The following is a 24,965-nucleotide window of genomic DNA, read 5'->3' as shown; positions in this document are numbered from 1 at the left end:
AGAGAGAAATACATCTCTATAGTCATCATATTTCTGCTTGTTGAGGGCTGAAGTGAAGAGAGTCTATAGAAGGTTGACAGAGAACAGCACTTAAACGCTGCAAGTGTGTTTTGTTTTTCTCTGTCTGGCTCTTCTCTTCTCTGCTCTGTTCAAGTAATCAGGAGCTCTGGAACTGGGTCTTTACAAGATGCCGTCTTTTCAGTTGGACTCTTTCTTTGTCTCATTGTAGAATCTGATACAGACCTTGGAAGTCAACCCAGTCTAGTTTTATGGTCTAACCCTTAAACGTTGTGTTATTGAAACCAAGGCAGAAAATAAGACATAGAAACAAAGAGTTATATTGTTTTGGCCTCTTATATTCCCTGTACCTGTCTTTATTATCCTTACTAGTAGCAGTCTATTTTCTGACAGATCCACAGAAAACTGTCAGTTTAGATTCTGGACAGCTAATAGGCTACTGTATATTTCTGGGAAAATTGCAACTTAATTCATCAGCTAAATGGGTACAATGTATTGTATAGAGCAGTTAAGTCCAAGTCAGCCTTGTCTTTGTTACAGTGTCTGAGTGGCACGTTGGCCTCAAGGAGAAACTATTTCAGTATAACAGAGGGTATAGGTGATATGGCTATGTTTAATCTCTGTCTCTTTCTCTCTCTCCCTCTCTCAGCCACAGACAGTGTGGTAGAGGTGGATGTGACTACTAGGTGTTTCCGGGGTCAAGGTGAGGGCTACAGAGGGTCAGTAGCAGTAACACCCAGTGGGGTGATCTGTCAACGCTGGGACTCGCAGTACCCCCACAACCACTCATACGTTCCACAGAACTACCGCTGCAAGTGAGTGAACCACACTTGTATCGACAGCCCTACACACAATATGTTTGTCTGTGTGTGAATCTATCTTTATTGTGTGTGTGTGTGTGTGTTTCAGAGACCTGAGGGAGAACAACTGCAGGAACCCAGATGGACGTGACCTCCCATGGTGCTTCACTTCAGACCCTAACGTTCGCACAGCGTTCTGCACTAACATCCCCCGCTGTGGCAAACAGAACACTGAACCTCAAGGTGAGAGCCTATTGTAACATAGCTCCAGGAGATGATACAAGTCTTCAGGTCTCAGACAATCATAGCTCAATGAGTGCTGTAGAGTGTGCAAAGCTGTCATCAAGACAACAGGTGGCTAATTTGAAGAATCTATTTTGATTTGTTTAACACTTTTTTGGTTACTACATGATTCCATATGTGTTATTTCATAGTTTTGATGTCTTCACTATTATTCTATAATGTAGAAAATAGTAAAAATAAAGAAAAACCCTGGAATGAGTAGATGAGTAGACTTTTACTGAAGTAGTATTTTACTGGGTAACTTTCACTTGAGTCATTTTCTATTAAGTTATCTTTACTTTTACTCAAGTATGACAATTGGCTACTTTTTCCACCACTGTGAATTATTTTGCTGTAACAATATAGGTCAAGTTAAGATCCCACATCTGTAGGACTCTGGTAATGACAGACCACTCCACATAATCAAACTAGCTCTGACACATTGGACAGTGAGGTGAAGTCCCATTGGACATTAGCTTCTTTCTCCTCTCTATCCAATGGTTCATAGCTTCCTTCTTCTGTTCCATTTGGAGAAACGCTCACAGCGTTTGGAGCTCAGCAGGTTCTTGGAGACTTGAGTGACATTAGAAGTCACCTGTGGCCGTATCTCAGAGTCGGAAGCTGATAAGGCCAAACAACTCTAGAGATTTGGAGGAGTGCAGGGCAGGATTCTGAAGAAAAACTGGTCCAGACAGCCATGTCGTGTTGCTGAGGAGGGCTACTGTTACGGATCTAAACTCATGGTCAGCTGGGTTGAGATCTGTGGGCACGTACATCCATTGGTCTGGGGACATGGATTGCCAGATACGCTGAACTCTGTTGCTCACGTAGACGTAGAACTGCCTTGTTTGGTTGTGGATGTACCCAAGCACCACTTTGCTGTCCGAATAGTATATGATGCTGTCAAACTTCAGATCCATCTCCTCAACTATCAACTCTGCGATCTGGACTGCCACCACGGCTGTGCATAGTTCCAGTCTAGGGATAGTGAGTTCTGCCTGGGGAGCCAGCTTGGCCTTTCCAAAGACAAAGCCAACTTCACTTTTTTCGCTTTGGCAATGACTATACTAGCCCTTGAACTGGCTGACGACCTCGAACTCACTGATGATTTGTAAGAGCGCGAACTTATAGACTGTGAATCGAATGCTCCATGTTTCTCTTTAATGTTTTCATCTTTCTGCGTAGAATTTTCCTTACTACTTTCCTCCATGATGTGAGGTAAGCATGGCATGTAGGTGAAGACTTAAGCTGTCGATGTCGTGATGGCTTGCTCTGCGCCGAGATGACAGCCCGTTAAATCTTTAATCCTTACTGCTAAACGTGGAGGTTCCTCTCTTACTGGTAGCCGTGCCTGTCTTTTCACTATACTGGACTCGCTAAATGTATAGTAGCCCTTAGCCAGCTATCCAGTTAGCTAAGCATTCATTCAAATAACTCAGTGAGAAGCAGGGTGCCGGTTTGGAAGTTTACTTGAATCACAGTGTGATACTGCAACAAACACAAAAGTGCATTGTTGTGTATTGATATTCTAGTTTTGTCCCTTTAGGGCACCTGTAACCCCCCCCCCCCCCCCTTGCTTACCTACGTTGAAATGCTTGGAATGTTCTTCCTGTGAAACGCATTAAACAATGTCCACATTAATTTCTACTCCCGTCTCATGTCCTGTCCTTATATTAGTTGTATAAGTAATACAGTGTGCTATACAACATACATGTTTTCAGTTACAGTAGTATAGAGCACAGAATGTCATCCACAATAACTGTACTAAATGTATGAAATAAGGAATAAGAGTACTCAATCTAGAGACACATATGAAATAAAGTTACTAGAAAGCAACTGTATGTTTGATATTGCTCAGCTAGGTGTCCCTAGAGAGAAATAGCAGTGAAGCTAATGCAAAGTAGCTAACAGCTAACTCAATTATTCATCTTTTACAGAAACATGAACATTATATGTGATACACATTTATTTTGTGTTAATAAACACATGTACTTATAGACATTGTGTCATATGAAGCTTATAAAGAATGATGTTGAATGATTATAACTACTCTGTCACACTTACACATTGCTTCACATCTGAAACTGCTTCTTGTCACATGACACAAATAGGTCAAGTCTACACTGCTGCACTTAAACTGCCACTAGGGGGTGCTAAACAACTAACAGGTCCAGAACAGTCATGTTGTGGTCTACCAGTCAAGACGCCAGAGATCAGGATAGTTTTCCTAATATATTCCCCTGGGGCTGGTTTGTAGTATTCTATTACATTAACATAAATATGTTTTCATATTTCATTAGCTTGGTCTCATGTATGTGTTCCAGACTGCTACACGGGTAGTGGAGAGAACTACAGAGGCGAGGTTTCCAGGACCAGGTCAGGTCTTCCCTGTTCCCTCTGGAGTGACCATAGCAACAGGTAACAAAACCACACGCTACACATCTTTGTGTTTGTGCGTGGGTGGATGCCAGAGGGAGTGCCCTACCTATACGGAAAAGCCACATGAATTTCGCATGTAAACGGATGAAGTGTTTGTTTTTTTGCATGACCTGACATATCATACAAAATGGATGACGTAGTACACAATTTGATGACATAGTAAACAAAAAATGTGAGCACCACTTTCAAAACTACTGTCTGAAATCATACAAAAGTTTGAGAGTGCATCTTTAGCCTGTAGTTGACCCCCTCGTTGGGACATTCCCCTCGTCCCCATAAAGACAAAGGCTATTTTAAGCTTACAGTAGGTGTTAGGCTTAGGGTTAGGGTTACAGTTAGGGTTAGAATCAGGGGTAGGGGTTAGGGAAAACATATGCTGTGTGTGTGTGTGTGTGTGTGTGTGTGTGTGTGTGTGTGTGTGTGTGTGTGTGTGTGTGTGTGTGTGTGTGTGTGTGTGTGTGTGTGTGTGTGTCTGTCTGTCTGTCTGTCTGTCTGTCTGTCTGTCTGTCTGTCTGTCTGTCTGTCTGTCTGTCTGTCTGTCTGTCTGTCTGTCTGTCTGTCTGTCTGTCTGTCTGTCTGTCTGTCTGTCTGTCTGTCTGTCTGTCTGTCTGTCTGTCTGTCTGTGTAAAAGCATCTGGGGAACATGATTCAAGCCTCACCTCTGAACCTGACCCTCCTCCTTTTTCGGGAACACTTCTCACTTCAAAGCCAAATAGCTCCTCTGCTTGGCTCCCACCCAGGGGTTAAACGGCAGAGGTCAGGGATAGAGTTGAATATTTTCCCGGTAATTTACAAATGTTTCATCCTGAGAATGAATCACTTTTCCCCCGGGCGACCTGGTATTTCCAGTCAAAACCAGAAGTGTCATTCTAAAACATATAAAGCATATAAATATGTCTCGATTTGATTATAGCATGAATCGGCATGAAAATTCAAGCATGATGCTACCTGAGCCTGATGAGCCATACATTAAAGACATTTTATGAGTCCATGCCCAAAAAAGTGTAAAAGATTGTGCAGTTATCCAAGACAGCATATACAGTGCATTCGGAAAGTATTCAGACACCTTGACCTTTTCCACAATTTGTTAAGTAACAGCGTTATTCTAAAATGGATGAAATAGTTTTTTCTCCTCATCAATCTACACACAATAGCCCATAGTGACAAAGCAAAAACAGGTTTTAAGACATTTTTGCAAATGTATAAAAAAAAATAATGGAATTTACATATTTACATCAGTATTCAGCCACTTAACTCAGTACTTTGTTGAAGCACCTATGGCAGCAATTACAGTCTCGAGATCCTGTCAAGCTCTGTTAGGTTGGATGTGGAGCGTTGCTACACAGCTATTTTCAGGTCTTTCCAGAGATGTTCGATCAGGAACTTGTTTGGGATAGGGGGCAGCATTTTCACTTTTGGATGAATAGCGTGCCCAGAGTGAATTGCCTCCTACTCAGTCCCAGATGCTAATATATGCATATTATTAGTAGTATTGGATATAAAACACTCTGAAGTTTCTAAAACTGTTTGAATGATGTCTGTGAGTATAACAGAACTCATATGGCAGGCAAAAACCTGAGAAGAAATCCAAACAGGAAGTGGGAAATCTGAGGTTTGTAGTTTTTGAACTCACCCCTATCGAATACACAGTGGGATATGGGTTATTTTTCACTTCCTAAGAATTCCACTAGATGTCAACCGTCTTTAGAACGTGGTTTCAGGCTTCTCATGTGAAGGGGGGCTGGATGGGATTCTTGAGTAAGGGGTCTGCCTACAGCCTCGTTCTCAGTCACGCGCTTTCACTTGAGAGGTTGCTCTCGTTCCAGTGCATTTCTACAGACAATGGAATTCTCCAGTTGGAACATTATTGAACTTTTATGGTAAAAACATCCTAAAGATTGATACTATACTTAGTTTGACAAGTATCTTGGACCTGTAATATAGCTTTTTGAACGTTTCGTCCGAATGGACCAGATCGCGCTTTTGGATTGTTTACCAAACGCCCTAACAAAAGAAGCTATTTGACATAAATGGACATAAATGATGGACAGTATCGAACAAAACAAGCATTTATTGTGGAACTGCAATTCCTGGGAGTGCATTCTGATGAAGATCATCAAAGGTAAGTGAATATTTCTAATGCTATTTATGAATAATGTTGACTACCCAACATGGCGGATATTTCTCTGGCTGGTTTGGGCTCTGAGCGCCGTTCTCAGATTATGCTTTTTCTGTAAAGTTTTTTGGAAATCTGACACAGCGGTTGCATTAAGGAGAAGTGTATCTAAAGTTTCATGTATAATAGCTGTATTTTCATCAACATTTATTATGAGTATTTCTGTGAATTCATATGGCTCTCTGCAATATCACTGCATGTTTTGGAACTACTGAATCTAACACACCAATGTAAAATAAGATTTTTGGATATAAATATGAACTTTACCGAACTAACATACATGTATTGTGTGACATGAAGTCCTATGAGTGTCATCTGATGAAGATCATCAAAGGATAGTGATTCATTTTATCTCTATTTGTGCTTTTTGTGACTCCTCTCTTTGGCGGGAAAAATGGCTGGGTTTTTCTGTGACTTGGTGGTAACCTAACATAATCGTAAAGCATTTTTGAAATCAGACACTGTGGCTGGATTAACTTCTACTTCATCACAATCCCGGACTAGCATAGCCTAGCATAGCGTCACAAGTAAATACTAGCATCTAAATATCATTAAATCATAAGTCCAAGACACCAGATGAAAGATACACATCTTGTGAATCCAGCCATCATTTCTGATTTTTAAAATGTTTTACAGGGAAGACACAATATGTATTTCTATTAGCTAACCACGATAGCAAAGACACAACTTTTTTTTCCCACCATTTTTTTCCTGCGTAGGTAGCTATCACAATTTCGACCAAATAAAGATATAAATAGTCACTAACCAAGAAACAACTTCATCAGATGACAGTCTGATAACATATTTATTGTATAGCATATGTTTTGTTAGAAAAATTTGCATATTTCAGGTATAAATCATAGTTTTACATTGCAGCCACCATCACAACTCTCACCAAAGCAACTAGAATAACTACAGAGACCAACGTGAATTACCTAAATACTCATCATAAAACATTTATGAAAAATACACAGCGTACAGCAAATGAAAGACAAAGATCTTGTGAATCCAGCCAATATTTCAGATTTTTTAAGTGTTTTACAGCGAAAACACAATATAGCATTATATTAGCTTACTACAATAGCCAACCACACAACAGCATTGATTCAAGCCAACAATAGCGATAACGAATAAACCAGCAAAATATATAAATTTTTTCACTAACCTTCTCAAACTTCTTCAGATGACAGTCCTACAACATCATATTACACAATACATATAGAGTTTGTTCGAAAATGTGCATATTTAGCAGCACAAATCGTGGTTATACAATGAGAATAGTAGCCAAGCTGCCAACAAAATGTCGGGAGAAATCTTGGGAGAGGCACCTAATCTAATCAGTAACTAATCCTAAACTTGACTAAAAAATACAGGTTGGACAGCAAATGAAAGATACATTAGTTCTTAATGCAACCGCTGTGTTAGATTTTTAAAATTAACGTTACTACGACATACAGTGTGCGTTAAAGCGAGACCGCACCGAAATTAATGGCGGAATAGTAGTTTCACATTTTTCAACAGAACAACGAATTAACATCATAAATACTTCTTACTTTTTGATGTGCTTCCATCAGAATCTTGGGCAAGTTGTCCTTTGTCCAGAAGAATCGTTGCTCCGGTTGTAGATTGTCGCCTTCAACTTTGGAATTAGCAGTAAACATTAGCCATGTGGCCCAGACGTGCCCAACTCACTATAACGCAGCACAAAGAAATATCCGAAAATCGCAATATACTGATATAAACTGATATAACTCGGTTTAAAATAACAACATTATGATGTCTTTAACACCTATATCGACTAAAATCAGAGCCGGATATATCTAAGGCCTATAACGGGAGCTTTCCAGAACGCCATCCTGAGGTCTGTCTTGCGTCATGGCGAATGTTGAAAAGACTGCACCCCACGTTCCAAGACCCTTTATATGGCCTCAGATCTGCCTAGCAACTCCATTCCAATTCTCACTATTTGCTGACATCTAGGGGAAGGCGTATGAAGTGCATGTCGACCAATAGAAGACATGCAAATTAATAAACTGACCCCAGAACAGCCTGCCTGATTTCAGATTTCTCACTTCCTCACAGGAAGTTTGCTCCAACTTGAGTTCTGTTTTACTCACAGATATAATTCAAACGGTTTTAGAAACTAGAGAGTGTTTTCTATCCAATAGTAATAATAATATGCATATTGTACGAGCAAGAATTGAGTACGAGGCAGTTTAATTTGGGAACAAAATCTTTACAAAGTGAAAACAGCACCCCCTATTGAGAAAAGGTTAACGAGAATTTTATCTTTAAAATGGTGCCTAATACTTGTATGTTTGAGAAATTTGATTTATGAGATTTCTGTTTTGTATTATGTCCAGGCTCTGGCTGGGCCACTCAAAGGCATTTAGAGACTTGTCCCGAAGCCACTCCTGCGTTGTCTTGGCTGTGTGCTTAGGGTCGATGTCCTGTTGGAAGGTGAACCCTCGCCCCAGTCTGCGGTCCTGAGCGCTCTGAAGCAGGTTTTCATCAAGGATCTCTCTTTACTTTGCTCCGTTCATCTTTCCCTCGATCCTGACTAGTTTCCTATTCTCTGCAGCTGAAAAACATCCCCACAGCGTGATGCTGCTACCAGCAAGCTTCACCGCAGGGATGGTGACAGGTTTCCTCCAGACATGACGCTTGGCATTCAGGCCAAAGAGTTAAATCTTGGTTTCATCAGACCAGATAATCTATTTTTTCATGGTCTGAAAGTCCTTAAGGTACCAACTTGGCAAACTCCAAGCGGGCTGTCATGTGCATTTTACTGAGGAGTGGATTCCGTCTGGCCATTCTAACATAAACGCCTGATTGGTGGAGTGCTGCAGAGATTGTGCTGCAGAGATCCCATCTCCAAAGAGGAACTCTAGAGCTCTGTCAGAGTGACAATTTCTTTGACCTCATGGCTTGGTTTTTGCTCTGACATGCACTGTCTACTGTGGGATCTTATATAGACAAGTGTGTGCCTTTCCAAAACATGTCCAATCATTTTAATTTACCACAGTTGAACACCAATCAAGTTGTAAAAACATCTCAAGGATGATCAATGGAAACAGGATGCACCTGAGCTCAAGTCTCATAGCAAAGGGTCTGAATACTTATGTAAATTTTTTACATTTGCAAATATTTCTAAAAACCAGTTTTTGTTTTTTCATTATGGGGTATTGTCTGTAGATTGATGAGGATTGGATTTGATTTAATACATTTTAGAATAAGGCTGTAACATAACAAAATGTGGAAAAGGTCAAGGGGTCTGAATACTTTCCGAATGCACTGTATAATATACTGTTTATGCTACCGCACATTAAGCATGCCAGAAAAACATAAAAGGCCATTAATGTAGCTATGCTCTCTTTGGTTTATAAATGTGTTAAGCTCCAGTAGGCTAATAATTTTGAGTGTGGATTGTATTCTATTATACTGTATTATAGGACTGGAATTACGAACCTCTTTCAATGAAGCTCGGAGAGAACATGCGATGCTGGTGCAGGATATGTGTTCAACATGTCGGTTTGTGATATTTCTGCCCTGCTAGAGCTGCCCTGGTAAACTGTAAGTGCTGTTATTGTGAAGAGGAAACATCTAGGAGCAACAACGGCTCATCCGCAAAATGGTAGGCCACACAAGCTCACAGAATGGGACCGCTGAGTACGGAGGCATGTAGCGCGTAAAAATCGTCTCTCCTCAGTTGCAACACTCACTACCGAGTTTCAAACTGCCTCTGGAAGTAATGTCAGCACAATAACTTTTCGTCTGGAGCTTCATCAAATGGGGTTCCATGGCTGAGCAGCAACACATAAACTTATAATCACCATGTGCAATGCCAACAGTCGGATGGAGTGGGGTAAGCTTGTTGCCTTTGGATCCTGGAGCAGTGGAAATGCATTCTCTGGAGTGATGAATCACGCTTCACCATCTGGCAGTCCTATGGATTAATTTTGGTTTGGCTGATGCCAGGAGAACTCTACCCGCCCCAATGCATTGTGCCAACTGTAAAGTTTGGTGGAGAAGGAATATTGGTCTGGGGCTGTTTTTCATGGTTCGGGCAAAGCCCCTTAGTTCCAGTGAAGGGAAATATTAGCGTTATAGCATACAATGACATTCTATACGATTCTGTGCTTCCAACTTTGTGGCAACAGTTTGGGGAAGGCCCTTTCCTATTCCAGCATGACAATGCCCCCGTGCAAAAAGAGAGGTCCATACAGAAATGGTTTGTGAAGATCGGTGTGAAAGAACTTGACTGGCCTGCACAGAGCCCTGACCTCAAACCCATAGAACACATTTGGGATGAATTGGAACACCAACTGCAAGCCAGCTTAATCACCAAACATCAGTGCCCGACCTCCCTAATGCTCTTCTGGCTGAATTGAAGCAAGTCCCCGCAACAATGGTCCAACATCTATTGGAAATCCTTCTCAGAAGAATGGAGGCTGTTATAGCAGCAAAGGGGGGACCAACTCAATATTAATGCCCATGATTTTGGAATGAGATGTTTGAAAAGCAGGTGTCTACATACTTTTGATCATGTAGTGTGTGTGGATCTATATACAGTTTAAGTTGGAAGTTTACATACACTTAGGTTGGAGTCATTAAAACTCGTTTTTCAACCACTCCACAAATTTCTTGTTAACAAACTACAGTTTTGACAAGGTGGTTAGGACATCTACTTTGTGCATGACACAAGTAAGTTTTCCAACAATTGTTTACAGACAGATTATTTCACTTATAATTCACTGTATCACAATTCCAGTGGGTCAGTAGATTACATACACTAAATTGACTGTGCCTTTAAACAGCTTGGAAAATTCCAGAAAATGTCATGGCTTTATAAGCTCCTGATAGGCTAATTGACATCATTTGAGTCAATTGGAGGTGTACTTGTGGATTTATTTCAAGGCCTACCTTCAAACTCAGTGCCTTTTTGCTTGACATCATGGGAAAATCAAAAGAAATCAGCCAAGACCTCAGAAAAAAATGTAGACCTTCACAAGTCTGGTTCATCCTTGGGAGCAATTTCCAAATACCTGAAGGTACCACATTCATCTGTACAAACAATAGCACGCAAGTATAAACACCATGGGACCACGCAGCTGTCATTCCGCTCAGGAAGGAGACGCGTTCTGTCTCCTAGAGATGAACGTACTTTAGTGCAAAAAGTGCAAATCAATCCCAGAACAACAGCAAAGGACCTTGTAAAGATGCTGGAGGAAACAGGTACAAAGTATCTATATCCACAGTAAAACGAGTCCTATATCGGCATAGCAAGGAAGAAGCCACTGCTACAAAACAGCCAAAAAAAAGCCAGACTACGGTTTGCAACTGCACATGGGGACAAAGATCATACGTCTTGGAGAAATGTCCTCTGGTCTGATGAAACAAAAATAGAACTGTTTGGCCATAATTGTAACGAATTTTCGTCGGGAGAAGGAGAAGAGGACCAAGGTGCAGCGTGGTAAGTATTCATAAATACGTTTCTTTAATAAATATGAACACTAACAAAACGACAAACGAACAGTTCTGAAAGGTGACGACAAACACTAAACAGAAAATAATCACCCACAACTCAAAGTGGGAAAACAGCCTACCTAAGTATGGTTCTCAATCAGAGACAACGATTGACAGCTGCCTCTGATTGGGAACCATACCAGGCCAAACACAGAAATACAAAACCTAGAACAAAACATAGAATGCCCACCCCAACTTACGCCCTGACCAAACCAAAATTGAGACATAAAAAAGAAACTAAGGTCAGAACGTGACAATAATGGCCATTGTTATGTTTGGAGGAAAAAGGGGGAGGCTTGCAAGCCGATGTTGTGGTGGTGCATTGCTGTAGGAGGGACTGGTGCACTTCACAAAATTGTTGGCATTATGAGGGAGGAAAATTATGTGGATATACTGAAGCAACATCTCAAGACATCAGTCAGGAAGTTAAAGCTTGGTCTTCCAAATGGACAATGAACCCAAGGATACTATCAAAGTTTTGGCAAAATGGCTGAAGGACAACAAAGTCAAGGTATTGGAGTGGCCATCACAAAGCCCTGACCTCATCCTATAGAACATTTGTGGGCAGAACTGAAAAAGCGTGTGCGAGCAAGGAGGCCTACAAACCTGACTCAGTTATACCAGCTCTGTCAGGAGGAATGGGCCAAAATTCACCCAACTTATTGTGGGAAGCTTGTGGAAGGTTTTCCGAAATGTTTGACCCAAGTTAAACAATTTAAAGGCAATGCTAGCAAATACTAATTTAGTGTATGTAAACTTCTGACCCACTGGGAATGTGATGAAGGAAATAAAAGGTGAAATAAATCATTCTCTCTACTATTATTCTGACATTTCACATTCTTAAAATAAAGTGCTGATCCTAACAGACCTAAAACAGGGAATTTTTACTGGGATTAAATGTCAGGAATTGTGAAAAACTGAGATGTATTTGGCTAAGGTGTATGTAAACTTCCGACTTCAACTGTATATATATATATATATATATATATATGCACTTAGTGAACAAAACATTAGGAACACCTTCCTAATCTTGAGTTGCCCCCCCTTATGCCCTCAAAACAGCCTAAATTCCTTAGGGCATGGACTCTACAAGGTGTCGAAGGCGTTCCACAGGGATGCTGGCCCATATTGATCCCAATGCTTACCACAGTTGTGTTAAGTTGGCCGGTGGACCATTCTTGATACGCACAGGAAACTGTTGAGCATGAAAAACCCAGCATCCTAGCAGTTCTTGACACACTCAAACCGGTGCGCCTGGCACCTACTACCATACCCCGTTCAAAGGCACTTAAATACTTTGTCTTGGCCATTCAGCCTCTGAATGGCACACATACACAATCCATGTGTCGATTGTCTCAAGGCTTAAAAATCCTTATTTAAACTTCTTTGGGATAGGGGGGGCGCTGTTTTCACTTTGGGAAAAAATCGTGCCCAATTTAAACGGCCTCGTACTCTATTCTAGATTGTACAATATGCATATTATTATTACTATTGGATAGAAAACACTCTCAAGTTTCTAAAACCGTTTGAATTATATCTGTGAGTAAAACAGAACTCATTTTGCAGCAAACTTCCTGAAACTGAAAAATCTGAAATCGAGGCTCTGTTCCAGGGCCTTCCTATTCATTTGCTTGAAATCTATGGATATACATGCACTTCATACGCCTTCCACTAGATGTCAAGAGGCAGTGAGAGGTGGAATGGGGTGTCTAGCTTGATCTGAGGTCGAACAAGAGCTCTTGGAATGACGTGACCACTATTTCCTTTGTTCAGCAAGGCGCGGGAAGGAACCCTGGATTGCCTTCTGAAAAGCTTTCGTTATAGACGGCTAATATCTCCGGCTTTGATTTTATTTGATACATGTGATAATATCATCGTAAAGTATGTTTTTTCAATATAGTTTTATCAGATTATTGAAAGTTTATCGGGAGTTTTGGCTTTTTCCGTTCTCTGCGTTTGGTGAAGATGGACAGCTTCGCGCCACTTGGCTAGCTTTGGTTGCTAATTCGACAGGAGAAAAGGACATTCTAATACCAAACAATGATTGTTCTGGACAAAGGACCCCTTGTACAAGATTCTGATGGAAGCTCAGCAAAAGTAGGAACCATTTATGATGTTATTTCGTATTTCTGTGGAAAATGTTTAGTACTATTTTCCGCCCTCGTTGCAGGCCCTGTCTCGCTATAACGTAAGCTGTATGTCGTACTAAAGTTATTTTTAGAATTCTAACACGGCGATTGCATTAAGAACTAGTGTATCTTTCATTTGCTGTACAACATGTATTTTTTAGTAAAGTTTATGATGAGTTATTTGGTCAGATTAGGTGAGTGTCAGAAATATATCCGGAGATTCTGGGAAAAAGTTGCTACGTTTTCACAATGTATAACCACGGATTTCAGCTCTAAATATGCACATTTTCGAACAAAACATAAGTGTATTGTATAACCTGATGTTATAGGACTGTCATCTGATGAAGTTTGTCAAGGTTAGTGAAAAATTATATATCTTTTGCTGTTTTTTTGCGATCGCTAACTTTTGCTGCTGATAAATGGGTTGTGTTTTTGGCTATTGTGGTAAGCTAATATAATGCTATATTGTGTTTTCGCTGTAAAACACTTAAGAAATCTGAAAGATTGGCTGGATTCACAAGATGTTTATCTTTCATTTGCTGTTGTAACGATCGTCGTAATATTCTTCCTCCTCCTCGGACGAGGAGAGGCGAGACGGGTCGGACCAATAAGCAGAGTGATTTGTGTCCATGATTATTTAATGAATCGAAACTGAACACGAACCAAAAATAACATAAAACAACCGACAAACAGTCCCGTGTGGCACGAATGCAGACACGCGATACAACCACCCACAAAACACACGTGAAACCCCGGCTGCCTTAGTATGATTCTCAATCAGGGACAAACGATCTACAGCTGCCTCTGATTGAGAATCATACCAGGCCGAACACAAAACCCCAACATAGAAAAACACACATAGACCAACCCACCCAACTCACGCCCTGACCAACTAAATAAATACAAGAAAAAGGAACAATAGGTCAGGAACGTGACATAACCCCCCCCTTAAGGTGCGAACTCCGGGCGCACCAGCATAAAGTCTAGGGGAGGGTCTGGGTGGGCGTCTGTCCACGGTGGCGGCTCTGGCGCTGGTCGTGGTCCCCACCCCACCATAGTCACTACCCGCTTTTGTAGCTTCCTCAAAATGGCCACCCTCAATATAACCCCCATCAGATTAAGGGGCAGCACCGGAATGAGGAGCAGCACCGGACTGAGGGGCAGCACCGGACTGAGGGGCAGCACCGGACTGAGGGGCAGCACCGGACTGAGGGGCAGCACCGGACTGAGGGACAGCACCGGACTGAGGGACAGCACCGGACTGGCTGGCTCTGGCGGATCCTGGCTGGCTGGCTCTGGCGGATCCTGGCTGGCTGGCTCTGGCGGATCCTGGCTGGCTGGCTCTGGCGGATCCTGGCTGGCTGGCTCTGGCGGATCCTGGCTGGCTGGCTCTGGCGGATCCTGGCTGGCTGGCTCTGGCGGCTCCTGGCTGGCTGGCTCTGGCAGCTCCTGGCTGGCTGGCTCTGGCAGCTCCTGGCTGGCTGGCTCTGGCAGCTCCTGGCTGGCTGGCTCTGGCAGCTCCTGGCTGGACGGCTCTGGCTGGTCCTGGCTGGACGGCTCTGGCTGGTCCTGGCTGGACGGCTCTGGCTGGTCCTGGCTGGACGGCTCATAACAGACGGACAGCGCTGGGAAGGCAGGCAGCTCAAACAGCGCTGAGCAGGCAGGCAGTTCAGGCGCCGCTGGGCAGACGGCAGACTCTGGCCGGCTGAGACGCACTGTAGACCTGGTGCGTGGTGTAAGCACTGGCTGCGCTGGAGAGGAGGAAGGCTCTGACAGCGCTGGACAGGTGGGAGCAGCTGGAGAGAGAACCCGGAGAGACAGCCTGGTGCGGGGGGCTGCCACCGGTGGACTGGTACTTGGAGGTGGCACCGGGTATACCGGACCGTGAAGGAGGACACGTGCTCTTGAGCACCGAGCCTGCCCAACCTTACCAGGTTGAATGGTGCCCGTAGCCCTGCCAGTGCGGCGAGGTGGAATAGCCCGCACTGGGCTATGCTGGCGAACCGGGGACACCATTCGTAAGGCTGGTGCCATGTATGCCGGCCCGAGGAGACGCACTGGAGGCCAGATGCGTTGGGCCGGCTTCATGACATCCGGCTCGATGCCCAACTTAGCCCTACCAGTGCGGCGAGGTGGAATAGCCCGCACTGGGCTAAGCACGCGTACTGGGGACACCGTGCGCTTTACCGCATAACACGGTGTCTGACCAGTACGACGCCCTCTCACTCCACGGTAAGCACGGGGAGTTGGCTCAGGTATCCTACCCGGCTTTGCCACACTCCTCGTGTGCCCTCCCCCAAGAAATTTTTGGGTCTGACTCTCGGGCTCCCAACCGCGTCGCCGCGCTGCCTCCTCATACCAGCGCCTCTCTGCCTTCGCTGCCTCCAGCTCCGCCTTGGGACGGCGATATTCCCCTGGCTGAGCCCAGGGTCCTTTGCCGTCCAGGATCTCCTCCCAAGTCCAGGAGTCCTGGGTTTTTTCCCACTGCTGTCGCTGCCCGTTTGCACTCCGCTTGATCCTAGATTGGTGGGTGGTTCTGTAACGATCGTCGTAATATTCTTCCTCCTCCTCGGACGAGGAGAGGCGAGACGGGTCGGACCAATAAGCAGAGTGATTTGTGTCCATGATTATTTAATGAATCGAAACTGAACACGAACCAAAAATAACATAAAACAACCGACAAACAGTCCCGTGTGGCACGAATGCAGACACGCGATACAACCACCCACAAAACACACGTGAAACCCCGGCTGCCTTAGTATGATTCTCAATCAGGGACAAACGATCTACAGCTGCCTCTGATTGAGAATCATACCAGGCCGAACACAAAACCCCAACATAGAAAAACACACATAGACCAACCCACCCAACTCACGCCCTGACCAACTAAATAAATACAAGAAAAAGGAACAATAGGTCAGGAACGTGACAGCTGTACACCATGTATTTTTCATAAATGTTTTATGATGAGTATTTAGGTATTTCACGTTGGTCTCTGTAATTGTTCTAGCTGCTTTGGTGATAATTGTGATTGTAGCTGCAATGTAAAACTATGATTTATACCTGAAATATGCAAATTTTTAGAACAAAACATAGATTTATTGTATAACATGTTATAAGACTGTCATCTGATGAAGTTGTTTCTTGGTTAGTGACTAATTCTATCTCTATTTGGGGGTTTTGTGCAAGCTACCTGTGCTGTGAAAGAAATGTCTGTGCTTTTTTGTATTTGGTGGTGAGCTAACATAAATATATGTGGTGTTTTCGCTGTAAAACATTTTAAAAATCGGACATGTTGGCTGGATTCACAAGATGTTTATCTTTCATTTGCTGTATTGGACTTGTTAATGTGTGAAAGTTAAATATTTCAAAAAAATATTTTTTGAATTTCGCGCGCTGCCTTTTCAGTGGAATGTGGGGGGGAACCTGTCTCCTCCCCTTCATCTACACTGATTGAAGTGGATTTAACAAGTGACATCAATAAGGGATCATAGCTTTCACCTGGATTCACCTGGTCAGTCTATGGCATGGAAAGAGCAGGTGATCCTAATGTGTTGTACACTCAGTGTGTGTATATATAGAGTACCAGTCAAAATCCCTCCATCACTCTCCTTCTTGGTCAAATAGCCCTTACACAGCCTGGAGGTTGTCCTGTTGAAAAAACAAATAATAGTCCCAATAAGAGCAATCCAGATGGGATGGCGTATCACTGCAGAATGCTGTGTTATCCATGCTGGTTAAGTGTGCATTGAATTCTAAATAAATCACTGACAGTGTCACCAGCAAAGCACCAACACACCACCTCCTCCATGCTTTACGGTGGGTACCACACATTCAAAGATCCTCCGTTCACCTACTCTGCGTCTCACAAAGAAACGGTGGTTGGAACCAAAAATCTCAAATTTGGACTCATCAGACCAAAGGACAGATTTCCATCAGTCTAATGTCCATTGCTCGTGTTTCTTGGACCAAGCAAGTCTCTTATTTTTATTGGTGTCCTTTAGTAGTGGTTTCTTTGCAGCAATTCCACCATGAAGGCCTGATTCACGCAGTCTCCTCTGAACAGTTGATGTTGAGATGTGTCTGTTATTTGAACTCTGAAGCATTTATTTGGGCTGCAAACTGAGGTGGAGTTAACTCTATTGAACTTATTCTCTGTAGCTGATGTAACTCTGGGCCTTCCTTTCCTGTGCCGGTCCTTAAGCGAGTCAGTTTTATAATGGCGCTTGATGGTTTTTGCGAGTGCACTTGAAGAAACTTTTTATGTATTGACTGTCTTCAAGTAATGATAGACAGTCATTTCTCTTTGCTTATTGGAGCTGTTCTTGCCATAATATGGACTTGGTATTTTACCAAATAGTGCTATCTTCTGTATACCACCCATACCTTGTCACAACACAACTGATTGGCTGAAACGCATAGACGGAAATAAATTCCACAAATTATCTTTTAACAAGGCACACCTGTAATTTAAATCCATTCCAGGTGACTACCTCATGAAGCTGGTTGAGAGAATGCCAAGAGTGTGCAAAGCTGTCATCAAAGCAAAGGCTGGCTAATATATTTTTATTTGTTTAACACTTTTTTGGTTACTACATGATTCCATATGTGTTGTTTCATAGTTTTGATATCTTCATTATTATTCAACAATGTAGAAAATAGCAAAAATAAAGAAAAACCCTGGAATGAGTAGGTGTGTCCAAACTTTTGACTGGTACATAAAAAAAAAAATACATATATATATGAATATTGAACAGTATTGTCTGTTTTGGAGGCAATTTAAAGGAATTGATTGCGAGAAAGATTGCAATAGTGTGCTTGCTTATGCACTGATTTAAAGCAATGATATTCGAGTGATAGGCTGTTTTAACAAAAAAAAAAACATCTTTACAATTAAAAATTTAAGGTGACCCCCGAAAGCCAGATAGAGATGTGTAAATTAGATGCGCATTCGGTCCTTATTACAGTAGCATAATCTATGCTGCAAACTAGCTCTCAAAGTCACACTTCAGAATTAGACGTTCATCCATGTTTCTCAAATGTCAAATTTCGAGGTTGTTGCAAACGTCAAATTTCAAACTGTTTAAGGTTAAGTTTAGGCATTAACTCAACATTTTTAAGGTTTGGGTTAAGTTTATTCATTAACTCTGAAATCTTAAAGTTAGGCATTAACTCTGAATGGGGTTAAGGTTTGGGATAGGCTTTCTTTCGCTGGATTCGAACTTCCAACTTTTGGAATCAGAGGTAGATCCACCATCCCTTTCCACAACCGAAACCTATCCCCGTCTACAACTGAAACCTATCCCCGTCTACAACTGAAACCTATCCCCGTCTACAACTGAAACCTATCCCCGTCTACAACTGAAACCTACTGTTGCATCTAGTGGCCGGTTTCCACATCATCTCCCGACGTTCTCAGACATGGATGGATGTCGAATACTAACTTGTATCAAGAGTGACGTGGCTGATGCTGCAGAAAATGTAGGCCTACCTGTCACAGAAGAAAAGTTACCATGATGAGATGATACATGCATTGTAAACTGCGCTCCTACTGAGATGAGCTGTCCGTCCCCACCCTGCACGTTGATTTTTACATTTATTAACCTTTATTTAACTAGGCAAGTCAGTTAATGAGAACACATTTTCATTTACACTGACGGCCTACTTGTAAAGCCTCCCCAGGCAAACCTGGGCCAATTGTGCACCACCCTATGGGACTCCCGATCACGGCCGGTTGTGGTACAGCCTTGGATCGAACTTGGGTCTGTAGTGATGCCTCTAGCTCTGTGCCACTCGGGGATTGAGCATGCAGATAGAAGGCCATAGAGAAGACAGATTTAGACATTGCATATAATTAACAGTTCCATTTCACATCATGCTGTTCATAGAAATAATTTATTATAATATACCGGTTTCTCGCAGTTATTTATCCCGTGAAAAGGAAGTGGGTTTGGGCAGGAAATCTCGATAACCCGTTTCCTGGTATTCAACCCTAGTCAGGGATCAGCGGTTTATTGTTTATGTTAAAGAGACTCAGAGGGATCATCCCTCTCTCACACTCAAACTCACACACACACACTCGCTGTGCGTCAGTGATGGGTCCTCCTCTGAATTCCCCTCTTCTTATCATCCAGGAATGTCTGGGAAAGAATTCTGTTGGTCACGTTCCAAACATTACGATCATTTCTCTGTCAGTGGAGATGTGTGGGTGTATGTGAGGGAGAGAGAGAGAGAAAAAGAGAGCGAGAAACCGTACACACCTGTGGTAGGCTCAATATGCTAGGCTGACTGTATCTCTTACACTGTTATATAAACTCTACGCTTCTTCTTTGCGTGTGTTTAGTGGTGACAGAGATGCGGCGGTGCTGACTGTCAGACAGGAGGGGAGTTTCTGTAGGAACCCAGACAGAGACACATATGGCCCCTGGTGTTACACTAACAGCACTGCTATACCCTGGGACTACTGCAGCATCAAACTATGTGAGTCACACACACACACACACACACACACACACACACACACACACACACACACACACACACACACACACACACACACACACACACACACACACACACACACACACACACACACACACACACCTGCTGTAGTGGCATCGTCACTGAGACCTCCATCTTGTGTTTCATCCTCTGTCATACAGGTGAACCATCAGAGAACACCATTCCACAGAGAGGTCAGTCCTTCAACTCACGCCTTCTGGCTTTCATCTTGTACCTCTTCGGGTAAACCATGTTTTTTCAACATAGCTTCCTCTTTCTCAACTTGTCAGTGGAGGTGTCCAAGGTATTGTGTTTCATCCATAAGAGGACCAGGATAGTAGGAGGAGCTCCAATTGCCATTACAGATGGAAGCTGGATGGTCAGCATACAGAAAGGGTACACACACACAAACACACATAGACACACAATTGGCTTTGCATCTCTGTATTCTATAGGTGTAAACTGCTCTTGTGGCAGATGTATAGACTATCTGTCCCAGTGTTGGAGTTAGCGAAGGTTCATCGCCAGTGTGTGATATCATGTGTGTTGTGCTCCTTCACCAGGTCCAGTCACTGGTGTGGAGGTTCTCTTATACGGGAGGAATGGGTTCTCACTGACAGACAGTGTTTCTCCTCATGGTAACTGGACCTCTCTCTCCCTCTCAATATTTATTTTTAGCTCTTTTCCTTTCTTCCTCTGTACCTATTTCTTTACTATACTTACATCTACCTGTCTCCACCTAGTGTTCCAGACCTGAGTGAGTACCGTGTTTGGTTGGGTGTGTCAGACCTCCGTGGCTCGGCTCCTAACGGCACCTTCAAACAGGAAGTCTCCATCTCCCATGTGGTCTGTGGTCCTGAGGGCTCCAACCTGGCCCTCATACGGCTGGCCAAGTGAGTGCATAAACAGAAATATACAAACACAGCTGGTCGTTTTACATAGTGTTCTACTCCTGAAATAACTTTTTGTTGATATGATTATGTCTTTGTCTCTATAAGGCCTGCCCTCCCTGCAGACAGTGTTCACACCATTCAGCTGCCGGTGGCTGGGTGCTCTATTGCTGAGGGTACGATGTGTAGCATGTATGGATGGGGCGAAACCAAAGGTACACACACATACCATAATACCCATCAGGATTTTATCATCTAGATAAGGAACTGGTTATTCATTAGCTCTACTGATCAAAATCTCCCCCTTCTCTCTCTCAGGGACGGGTCATGAGGGTGTACTGAAGGTGGTCCATCTACCCATGGTCAGTAATGAGAGGTGTAGAGAACAACACAGAGGGAACCTCCACATCACCGACACCAAGATCTGCGCTGGGGGGAGGAGGGACGAGGGGGTCTGTGAGGTAAGGAGGCTGGTGAACTGCTAATGAAATGTTCTGCACTTAAACACTTGAAAAGAGTTTACCCTCACCAGGAGAGTACTGTATGTCCTTACTAATGTATGTTTTATGTCTCTCTCCGTCAGAGGGACTATGGCGGCCCCTTGGTGTGCCAGGAAGGAGAGAGCAGGGTCATAGTGGGGGTCAGTGTCCATGGCAGAGGCTGTGCCCGTGCCAACCGCCCTGGCATCTTCATCAACATCCCCTTCTACACACAGTGGATCCACAAGGTGTTCAGACACTACCCTGAACCTCAGATCAACTAGAGACTAACCTTTATCCCATCATCAACTAGAGACTAGACCCAACCTTGAGACATCCTACAACCAGTGGATCCATAAGATCTTCAGACACTATCCTGACCCGTACCCTGATCTGACCAACTAGAACCACCTTGATATAGACACATTGTTGTGTAAGTCCAGTAAGGAACAGCTGAGTCCTCGTGCATTTGAAAGGGGGGAAAATCCAGCCGTATTGTAAATATCAGACGCAACTCCAGACTTGATGCTGGACTGCTAAAAGACTCATCATGGGCTTCTATATGTCTGTGGAGTGGAACATAATTGTGTTGATAAAACTGCTGGATTGATCTTTAGATAATGTAAATATGTATTGTTACAAACATGCTACTAAGGACAACAGAGGTGTGGATATGTGGTTGGCCAACGACCATGTCCTGAAGCTGGTAAGGTTTGGAGTCAGAAAGACGCTGTAGATAAGATGGTAAAAGTGGGAATACACTTGATTCCGGACGTTACTTGAATGTACTGAAAACCAAAAGGCAGTAGCTCTCCACTTCTGTAGTGTGCTTCTGTAGGGCACTGTCAAGGGAACTAAAATATAGCTGGGTCGTTCCACCAATTCGGTGCCTTTTGAGAAGTGTAAAACATTTAATTTGACCAAATTTTAACATTCTGCCACAAAGAGCACATGTTCAACTTAAAAAATAAAAAATTTCCCCATCTCAAGAGGTTAAATAAAAAAAGGGTTGATGATTTCATCTTAAATCAGCCATAAAACCCTTGTGAAATGGGGATGGAAGCTTGTTGTGTGCAACAGGGAGTGTCAATTGAATGCCAGCTTCACAAAATGTTTTAAATTGTTTAAAAATTTCGAGCCTGTCTATCTATGGGTAACAGGGTTGACGTGTTATGCTCGACCTGCTCAGTTTTCCACCACAAAACACCAGAAAATTGCCAAAAAGAGTATAACCAGCTAACCTGCTTTTACATTATGATTTGACTATTAGATGTTCAATGTTTCTTTTGATTAAAATATTTACGTAGGAATAGTTTCACCATATTAAAATTAGAGTTCAGTTCACATAAACAGGTTTGACCTTAAAATGAGGGACAGAGGTAAATGAATCACAAATTACATTAAATAAATAATCATCTTCAGAAATGACTTTACAAAGCAACAAAATAACTAGGACTTTACAATGATGGTGAAAACATGGAGAAATGTTGTGGTTAAGTGGGTTAAAATCATCCTAGAAGTCACGGTGGGTTCACGAAAAAACATGTAAAAATGCTGACTTTATCAAGTCTTTATTCATATAAAAATCTGATATATTGAATATATTGACATATTGAATTCTCCATGTGGTCTATATTAAAACGGGCACTTCATTTAATGTAACAGTCTTTTAAAATGCAATATTAGTGCACAATTTCTACTTTAATATCAAAGGGAAGCAAAAGGCTCTCTTTTCGTGGAACAACCCAGCTCTGTACATCTGAGGGCATTTTACTGTACTATACCTATAAGTGTCTCAGTGTAAATAGTTTTCTGAGTGTAAATCTGACAGGCTGAATGTGATATGGGTCTTATAGACCTGTGAGAGGATGGGGACGTTGGCCTTTTTAGGAACATGGAAAGATCAACATGAAGCCATTGAAGGTATATACAGTACATGTATGTGTAAATATGTTTTATTTCTGTGTATGTATTGTAAAGGTAAAAGGGTATGCAGCTACAAGCCTTTCCAGTTTCCTCTAACCCTCTCCTTTCTATCCATTTTAACTATCCTTGTCATCTATTCTCCCCCTCTCTCTTCCTGCAGTGATGTATTCTGTTTGATACACACACACACACACACACACATAATCAGTCATACTGATTGTGTGTGTATCAAACAGAATGTGTGTGTGTGTGTGTTTTTGTATGTGCGTGTGTGTGCGAGTGGGTTCTGTGAAATCTATCAGAGTGAGTTATATTCCCTCACCTCCCTCAGCCTCTGGCAGACATCCAGTAACTATCTACTCTGGAAATGAATTTTCACAGACTCTGTCACCACAAACTGTTATCAAAATGGAGCTGTTGGCTACTGTATGTTCAGTGTTATTGTGAGAATATTAGCCTCTATCTCTATCACACATTGATCTGACTATTTCACCTGTGAATGTGAGTGGTCCCTCAAAGAACTAACCCCTACTTTATAGCTTTAATTGTATTTCGTGTGTGTATTTGTAAATGTAGTGAAGTTGCATTCTGTGTCTGTGTGTATATGTGTGATGTGAAGTTTTTATGCTGCTATACAAGGTTGTAAAATATTACATTATATGTACATGTACACTATAGGCTACTGTTCATATATTGTTTTTCATTTGAATACTCCATGTCAATATTACAGTACTATGATATACCTGTAGTACACCGTGTTCCTATCTTAATGTATCTGTAAGTTAATCATTGAATACTGTTTTAATGTGTTTATATTTTAGTGTTACAGTATATTACGTCATGGTACCATACCCACATACAATGAGTTTGTTCATTTAATTTGCATTAGGTGGTTGTGAGTGCAATCATTAGGCCTAATTTCAATGTCAACGTTTCAGCGAGAATTTGATGCGTTCACAACCAGGCGTTATAACAGTAGACCAAGGCTTCTAACAGGTGTCTATTCAATTCCATTCAGAAAGCATCCATCAAAGGATGGAAGGAAGATGTCTTTGACGCGCATTTCACATAGGTCTGTAATGCACATTGAAAACTCCAACGCTGACATACATGGGACAAGAAAATAAAAAGGTAGGCGCTAATGTCTTTAAAAAAGTATGAAAATGTATGCACTCACTACTGTAAGTCAAATAAAATAACAATAATAATGGCGCCGGAGGGGAGGGCTGCCATTTTACGGACTTCTAACCAACTGTGCTATTTTGTTTTTTCGCGTTGTTTGTAACTCATTTTGTACATAATGTTGCTTCTACCGTCTCTTATGACCGAAAAGAGCTTCTGGACATCAAAATAGCAATTACTCACTTCGAACTGGACAAAGATTTTTCTTTAATGAGTCCGATGCAAAGGATATACTGCTTTGTCAAGAAAAAGCCCAAATCCCTGTCAGTGTGAAGAAAAGACATAGAAAAAGGGTGAGGACTGCGGTGTGCCTTGTATAAATTTGCAGATGAGTAGGTAAACCACCTCTACCCTCGGTATTATTGGCCAATGTGCTATCATTGGAAAACAAACTAAACAATCTGCGATTAAGACTATCCCACCAACAGTACATTAAAAACTGTAATATATTATGTTTCACCGAGACTTTGCTGAACACCGATAATAGCGTCTGATAAATGAATACATTTAAATATATATATATATATATATATATGGAATTAAGGATTTTTTGTGGATGTTTGCTTTTGCGTTGAATTTGTAGCCTACTGTAGAAGAAGCCTGGTGGGAGGCCGGGA

At 42.3% G+C, this 24,965-nt stretch overlaps 1 protein-coding gene across 3 annotated transcripts in view; it reads left to right on the top strand.

Moving 5' to 3' along the window:
• The window catches only part of LOC120053977 (hepatocyte growth factor-like), a 35,330-nt gene extending 12,737 nt beyond the window's left edge, over positions 1 to 22,593 (top strand). For 2 of the 3 annotated variants that reach the window (XM_039001323.1, XM_039001321.1), the window contains 11 exons: positions 668 to 833; positions 928 to 1,061; positions 3,425 to 3,518; positions 19,714 to 19,850; positions 20,033 to 20,065; positions 20,162 to 20,267; positions 20,435 to 20,509; positions 20,615 to 20,764; positions 20,870 to 20,976; positions 21,080 to 21,222; positions 21,345 to 22,593. In XM_039001323.1, coding sequence (XP_038857251.1) covers positions 668 to 833; positions 928 to 1,061; positions 3,425 to 3,518; positions 19,714 to 19,850; positions 20,033 to 20,065; positions 20,162 to 20,267; positions 20,435 to 20,509; positions 20,615 to 20,764; positions 20,870 to 20,976; positions 21,080 to 21,222; positions 21,345 to 21,524 — 1,325 coding nt within the window. In that variant the 3' untranslated portion in view covers positions 21,525 to 22,593. Of the gene's footprint in view, positions 1 to 667; positions 834 to 927; positions 1,062 to 3,424; positions 3,519 to 19,713; positions 19,851 to 20,032; positions 20,115 to 20,161; positions 20,268 to 20,434; positions 20,510 to 20,614; positions 20,765 to 20,869; positions 20,977 to 21,079; positions 21,223 to 21,344 lie in introns of all 3 variants that reach the window. The other variant, XM_039001322.1, reaches the window with a different exon arrangement.
• Positions 22,594 to 24,965: the final 2,372 nt, after the last annotated feature.

The sequence above is a fragment of the Salvelinus namaycush genome, chromosome 9, assembly GCF_016432855.1.
Source record: "Salvelinus namaycush isolate Seneca chromosome 9, SaNama_1.0, whole genome shotgun sequence".
NCBI classification, from domain to species: Eukaryota; Metazoa; Chordata; class Actinopteri; order Salmoniformes; family Salmonidae; genus Salvelinus; species Salvelinus namaycush.
Note: the sequence above shows the minus strand (reverse complement) of the source record. Positions and strands in the feature narration are given on the sequence as shown.